Source organism: Echinops telfairi, unplaced genomic scaffold (assembly GCF_000313985.2).
Source record: "Echinops telfairi isolate 266 unplaced genomic scaffold, ASM31398v2 ScPeMD7_2565;HRSCAF=3150, whole genome shotgun sequence".
NCBI lineage: Eukaryota > Metazoa > Chordata > Mammalia > Afrosoricida > Tenrecidae > Echinops > Echinops telfairi.
Window position 1 is genome coordinate 13139673 of NW_022106463.1, and position 7674 is coordinate 13147346.

A 7674-nucleotide genomic window follows, 5' to 3' on the forward strand; every position below is an offset into this window, starting at 1 on the left:
AATGTACAAATGTGCTTTACACAATTGATGTATGTATGAATTGTGATGAGTTGTATGAGCCCCTAATAAAACGATTTAAAAAAAAGTTGTATGAGCTCCTAATAAAATGATTTTTTATAAAACAAAACATAAAAGGTCGTGGAAAGGGGAACTGAAAGTGCAATTGGTCTGAGAACTTAGTGAAGACCTCTGGTAATTAGTCCCAGCAGTGACAAATTTCTATCATGTTTCTTTGGTCAAAAGATCAACTCTTGTGCTGTAAACATTAGTCTTCGGGTACCATCTTTGGAGGCTCTGCTGAAGTAATTTTATCCATATAAATAAATATTAGAAAATGAAAGGTATTTTTTCTTCCTCCCTTCCCTCTACTTAGGTGTATATTTGCCTTGACCCTGTAGAAAATTTTAATCAGTGTAATGACACAGATGATAGTGGAGTCGGCTGGGAATCAGAATCCGAGAGCCTGGATGAAGCCCTGCAAAAGTTTAATAAAAATGTAGACACTTTACTTCCTCTGACAGATTTTAGAACAGGTATGCTTGGTTTGTTGTTGTTGTTGTTTTTTGAGTGAAATGTGATTCTTAATCAAATTGCATGTTTTAAAATTGTCTGAAAGCTTGGGTTATTCCTAATGTTAATTGATATTTTTGTCAGACTCAACTTTACACTCATAGCGAATACACTTATAGCGACTGTATAGGACAGGGTAGCACTGCCGCTATGGGTTTCCAAGACTGTAACTCTTTACGAGAAGAAAAAGCTTTATCTTTCTCCTGTGGAGTAAATGGTGGTTTTGGACTGCTAACCTTGCGGGTAGCAGCCCTCTGCAGAACCACAATGCCACCAGGGTTCTTGGGGTCAAAATCAACTCATATCTGTGAGTCCTTCAGACACCCATGTAAACAATAACTGCCCCAGGAAAAGGTAAAAGGGAACAAGAGAACTTAAGTAACCTGGCTAGACCAATAGAGCTGTCCATAAAATCACGCTGTAGTGGGAAATTGCCTACAGAAAGATGTTTTTTCTAAGCTTGAGCTTTTACCAATAGCTCAAATTTTAAGAGTGGCTGTTCAGTTCTTAATGACAGTAAATTTCATTACAAGTCATATAACTGATCGTTTTGGGGGTAGGATAGGGTCAGGTTTTATTCCTGCCCTGGAAGAGTAGCTTTTCTATTTCCAGTCCATTCCTGCCATTTTTATCTAATCTATGTGCTCTCCCCGTGAGGAAAATTCATCTAATTAGTGGTATGTTGACAATTCCCTGTTGAATGCAAATAGTGTGGCGTCTGTGCATTTTTATTGGTGTTATACTTAATGCTCTATTTAGTCGTGGTTGCTTAAAAATAATTGAATATTTCAGCAAAGAGAAGAAGTAGCTTAATATCTTACCTGATGTTACTCTGGGAGTTTATGGCCCACTTTGGGCTGGTAAACAGGACTCGCTAGGCAAACCTCTGCCTGGAACATTCCTCCCCCAGCCCCAGACTGTCTTATGGCAGCTTAGGCTCTCTTTACTTACAGGTTTGCCTTGATTTTCCTAATGAAGTAGTGCCCCCTCCACAGGTAACCCCACATCATTTTCTGTCCCTTTTGAGTAAGGCTGTGACAAGGACTCTGCCTGCCGTGTGTCCTTTGTGATGAGAAGAGCCCCTGTGCCATCAGCGTGCCGAATTGAACGAGTGAAAAATAGATGATGAAAAACGCAGATGACCTTTTGTGAACTACAAGTCTTTGAAAACAGTTCTTTCCTTCCATGTGGTGGTCTCTTAAGGAAAGCTGCAGTCTGTACACAAGGGGATAACTTATGGAGCTAAGCATTTCTTATCTGTGTATTTTTCTGTAGTTACTTTATATTTCAAGAAAAAAATTAAAGTAGGCATATGTACAAGTTGATTCATGGGCACGTGCCTATTACATTTGATGAAGGAATTTATATTGACATCTTTTTTTGCGGGTTAAAAATATGATGAAAACTTTTTTTTAATGTTCTACTTTGAGGAGATGAAACTGCAGTCATGTTTCCAAGTTGGGAATAGTCATTGTTGGCAGGGACGTTTCAGTGAGTCAGTCAGCCATCGTTCACTATGCAGAATGGTTCTCATCAGTGAAGATTTTCTACTGGTCCATAATGATCTCTGCATGTGCAGAAAACTAAGGTTTATAACTCTTTGATAAAAATCATTAAAAACAAAACTATTTGTACATTACATTCATATACTTGTAATGCCACTTTTCTATTACTACATTTTAATCATGGAAATTATGTAGTAGCATATGATGACATAAGGGTATTACAGGGTACGGAAATGGCATATGCCATCTACTCTGCAGTCTTAAAAGGATATGAAGAGAAGGGAGGTACATACTATATTGTTTGTTCCAAAGTTTTATCCAAACCTAGCATTTATTAGAACACGTTAACTTGCTTTTGCCAGGTCATGTTAGGAATACACCCTGCAGTGTGCAGTCCGTTCATTAGTGGTCTAGCAAAGAAGAAACATGTAAAACTAAGTGCAGTGTGACAGTAACAGTTCATTTTAAAGGTGTGGGCCTATTGCCACACAACCATGCCAGTGATTCAGGTAGTCAGGGCTTCTCAGTTACAGCTAAGGTTTAAGAGAAGCGGGGATGTTTATCCTAGAAAAAGGGCTCAAGTAGAACATTCTAGATGAGCAAATAGCCTAATTCTGTTTAGGTAACATATGCAGGTATATGGTAGAAATTGGTTGGAAGGAGATTGTTAAACCCTAACCCACTGCCATTGAGTCACTTCTGACTCATAGCAACCCCTGTGAACTGCAGTGCTAAGTATTTAAGGAGCCCTGGTGGCATAGTGGTTATGTGTTGGGCTTCTATCTGAAAGGCCAGCATTTCAAAACCACCAGCAGTCCATGGGAGAAAGATGAGGCTTTCTACTTCCATAGAAAGTTACAGTCTGGCAAACCCACAGGGGCAGTCCTACCTTGCCCTACAGGGCCACTATGAGTCGGAAGGGACTCAGTGGCAGTGAGTTTGGTTTAGGAAAGGATTTTAAGATGGTCAAGATACCACTAAGGAATTTCAAATAGGAAAGCAATGCCCCTGAATTTCATTGAATTAATTCTGTTGGATTTATAAAGAATGGGTTGGAGGAAAATAAAATTGAAGACAGGAACTGTGAAAACCGTTTTATTAGCTTTGGCCAAAAGTGAGGACTTAAGACTAGGAGTCGACAAATTTTTGAGACAGAAGAGCCAGTCCTGTCCCTCAAAGCAATTTAAAAATTATCCAAGAGATGTAAAACAAATGAAATCATCATTATCTGAATAATATCCTTTAAAGTTTTTTATAGTGAAATTATTTTACTTCAGAGCCACATGTACATCCAGAAAGAGCTGCATGTGACTGACTTGAGAGCTGTAGTGTGCTGACCCCTGACTTAGATTATAAGACAGGGAGAGCGGTTGAAAAGAATGGAAGTACCTCTCTTCACAGCTTACTTTTTAAGAACTGAAAGCAAGATTTATAAAATGGGGTGAAAAACTAAGCCAACTAAGTGCTTAATTCTGGATATTGGGCATAGTATACTTTTGTATATTTAGAACATCTATTTTTAATAAAATAGTGGATAATATTATGATGTTTCCCTTTTTTCCTGTAACTAGAAATGCCTTGCCTTGCAAAGTATGATGATGGCTTATGGTATAGAGCAAAAATTGTGTCCATTAAAGAATTTAATCCCCTAGCTGTTCTGGTACAATTTGTTGATTATGGATCCACTGAAAAACTGACAACAAACAGGTAAAAAAAAAAGTTTTTTTAGTGGATTATGAGAATTCTGTTTGCATTTTTTATCCTCTTTATTGGGAAAATATTTCCTCTTCCTAAAAGAAAAAAAAGGCTACTTTAAACCATATTAAGTATACTTTAAATCTAGAAGTAAAATTTCAATGGGGATATAGTTATTATAAAATCACTGTTTTAAAGTGTACAATTCATTCGTTGTTAGTATATTCAGAAACTTGTATAAGCACTGCCACCATCTGATTTTAGGATTTGAGTTTTTTATTAGCACTTGCCTTAAAATCACTTTCCTACGGCAGAGTACTCTATGGAAGGAACACTCATGAGAATAAAAGAAGTGTATTGATGAGAGAACATATCTGTAGCCAGCCATTGATCAGAGTCATGCTTAAACATGCTTTGTTTGCAAATAAGCCTGTGCTAGTGTGAATTGGAACCCTAGTAGGATACTTTTTGACTTAGCCTTGAATATGAGAATTTTAAGTGTGACATTTTGAACATCTTAGGTTCTTTCTTGACAGACTGTGTCAAATTCCGCTTCACCTTATGCAGTATCCAACCCGAGCCATAAAAGTGCTCTTGGCAGGGTTTAAACCCCCAGTAAGTGATCCAGGAAAGACAAGAATACCGTATTGTCCCAACTGGAGCATGGAGGCATTGTGGGCTATGATAGACTGTCTTCAGGGAAAACAACTTTATGCTTCTTCCATGGTAAATATCTATCTCATCTAGCCAAAATTACTTTGAATTTATTTCTAGGACCCCTAATAACATTGTAAAGTGCTTTATATCTGTTCCTCACTAGATGCAAAAAGTGTAGTAAAGTGTATGAGGATATACTATAAAGTCCTCTAATATAAAAAAAAAATACAACTTACTATCCCTTTAGTAATCTAAAATATAAATATTTAGTGAAGAAGGTAAAAATTACCACGATGAATATCCTAAACCCAGAGACCTTGGAAGCTAGAAAAGGAGCCATGTAAACAAGTAACTAAAGGGACAGGATGAAGTACTATACTTGAGATATAAGCAGTTCCTCCACTGGCACGGCACTGGCAGACAAGGAGAAATATTCTATCTGGAAAGATCTGGAAGTGGTGGCTGAGTTACTTCTTGGGGGACACTCAGCAATTTCTTGAATAAATGAATAAAGACAGGAAGTGATATTAGAGCTACATCTTGAAAGATGAGCAGGAAAGGCCAGAAAGGGGGTGCTGATCCAAGGGCTTAGAAAATCTTTAATTGTACTAATCTCTTAATTGTCCTCATTTTTAATCATTTTAATGAAGTAGAACCTCTACACCAAAAGTGTCAAATAAGCTCCACATTGTTTTAATATAAATATGCTTCTTTAAATATAGGTTTGGCATATCCCAAAGGAAGGAGAGAAGTTCATAGTTTAAAATATGGCTGCAATCACTTTTTGTTTAATGTACAGGGTTGAAGCCTGGCTTCTGATTGAGTTTTATAAATCCCAGGCACCCTGGGTCTCCCCACTGGCAACCAGTGTGAGTGGTACAGCATCAGTCCCTATCTATGAAAAACATACTCTTCCAATTCATCATGGCCTCACTATGCCAACCCGAACTGTCACTCCTTTTTCAGATCTGCCTGGTGCCTATACATGATTTGAGGTTTTTTGTGAAGTACCGGTTATGACAAGAATGAACTACTTTGAAACCTTGCTGTTACTAGAAACAGCATTTTAGAAAACCCTGGTGTGTGTATAGTGGAGTTAACTTACGCACGGTTTCTCTCAACAAGTCTGACAATACAGAGGGCAAGTAAACATTCTTAGAGATGCATGTTCACTGATATATAGGGCTAGGAACATAGGTGGTGCTTGGCTGGTAACCAAAAGGTAAGCTACTCCATGGGAGAAAGATGTGGCCGTCTGTTTCCATAGAGATTACCGCCTTGGAAAACCTACTGGACAGTTCTTCTCGAACTGCAGGATTACTGTGAATCAGAATCAACTGGTTGGCAATAAAACAGTCTTTCATGTCTTACACCGACTGCTGTCTCATTTCACCCACTTTTCTGCTGAGACAGCAGTCGGTGTAAGACATGGGGAAAAAAAGAAGAATCTATAAATTATTGAGAGGGCAGGGGAAGGGAGGGTGGGGAAAGGAGGTGGGAAAATGAGCTGATACCAGGGGCTCAAGTAGAAAGAAAATTTTTTGAAAAAGATGACATGTACAGATGTGTTTGACCAAAATGGATATATGTATGGGTTGTGGTAAGAGCCCCAATAAAATGATTTAAATATATATATATCAATCATGAATAAATTACATATTTTTTTAAAAACTAAAACCTTTTTTTTTCCATTTTGGCTTTATTAGAACAAGAGACTTTGTGTCTCCCAGCGCCTATTTTTATATCTAAGAAACTATTGATTCCTCGATTAAATTATGCTATATGGAAAAAAATGTTCATATACATATACACAAGCATGCAAATCAGTCAAAAAAGATTGCTACAAAATCATAGAAACCTTTATTGGGTAAAAATATTAAAATGTGTGAAGTACTCTTTATTAACATATCCTCTCCTGGCCTATATACTTCAGAAAGTGGTGTTTCCATTTTCCCAACCTCTCCCTGGAGAATTCTACCCTCTTATTTATACTACGTCAACGCAGCAGTTTTGGCATCCTTGAAGAACTCAAATCATGTTCCTTTTAAATGTTCTTTAAATTGAGGGAACAAAAAGAAGTCTGAAGGAAGGCAGAATCAAAGTGGTAGGGTGGATGGGTAAGGTTTCCCAATGAGATTTACCTAGGACAGCCCTTGCTACCCCTGAAGAGTTATCAGGGTGCATTGTCATCATTAGATGGTGTTGGGGGATGGGGGTGGGGGGGGTGGGAATCAGTGCCACTCTCCTGGTCTTTTCCTCAACATTGCAGGTTTCAATTTTCTGAAAACTTCTTCATAAGCCCCTGTGATTCTATGTCTTTCAAAAAACTCAATCAAGATTACTCCTTTGGAATTCCAGACGCAGTTGTCATTACCCTTCTGACATAACTCCCCAGCCCTGAGTTGGACTAGCCCAGCAGAGCCCTCAGATGTCAGTTTTGATTGGACTTTTCTTTCTTTCGAAGGCACCCAGATGAGATTAAAATGAGTGTATTACTGAGAGAACTTGTCAGCAGCCATCCGCTGATGACAGAAACTTGTTCAAACACATTGTTTGGAATAAACCCACACATGTATGAACCTAAAACACTAGCAGTAATATTTTTGGATTTTCTTTCATGTAGACAGATATAGATATGTAGATATCTCTGATGCACAGAGGATAATGCCTTAAGCTTACACTGTAAATAAATTCAGATGTGGAGGACAATGTTTAAGCCTTTTTGGCTATAAGACAGTCTTGTGATCTGGGTAGTGCAAATGCACTATCAAGTCTACCCAAGGTGGGATGGAGGAAAGGCCTGGCTACCTACTCTGGGAAAACAGTCCTCAGCTCTATGGAGCATGGTTCTAGAACTCTAATGCACATGGGTTGCTATGAATTGGAATTGACAGCAACTAGTTTGTTTGGGTTTTCTTTAGAAAACAATTGCCATTTAAATAGAGCAGAGGGGTGGCGTAGTGGTTACAGATTGATCTACTAACCACAAAGTGTCAGCAGTTCTAAACCACCAGCCACTCACAAAAAAAGATGAGGATTTCTACTCCTGTAAAACCTTAGAAACTCATAGGAGCAGTTCTGCAGTATCCTACATGGTCACTGATTCAGAATCAATTCAATGGCAGTGAAAGAGGGATGGAAAGAATATGATTTAGTATTTGGGGCTGGGAAATACTAAGTGGATGCCTGCCCATCCCCTGAGAAGAATGTATCTCAAAGGATGGCACTGAATCTGCAGCTTCGGGAG

General features: G+C 38.3%; 1 protein-coding gene across 1 annotated transcript in view; it reads left to right on the forward strand.

Annotated features, from left to right (window-relative positions):
• Positions 1-7674, forward strand: part of RNF17 (ring finger protein 17) — a 119111-nt gene that overhangs the window by 108109 nt on the left and 3328 nt on the right. Inside the window, exons 29-31 of the mRNA XM_045294007.1 lie at positions 374-533; positions 3647-3782; positions 4307-4496. Coding sequence (XP_045149942.1) covers positions 374-533; positions 3647-3782; positions 4307-4496 — 486 coding nt within the window. The remainder of the gene's footprint in view (positions 1-373; positions 534-3646; positions 3783-4306; positions 4497-7674) is intronic.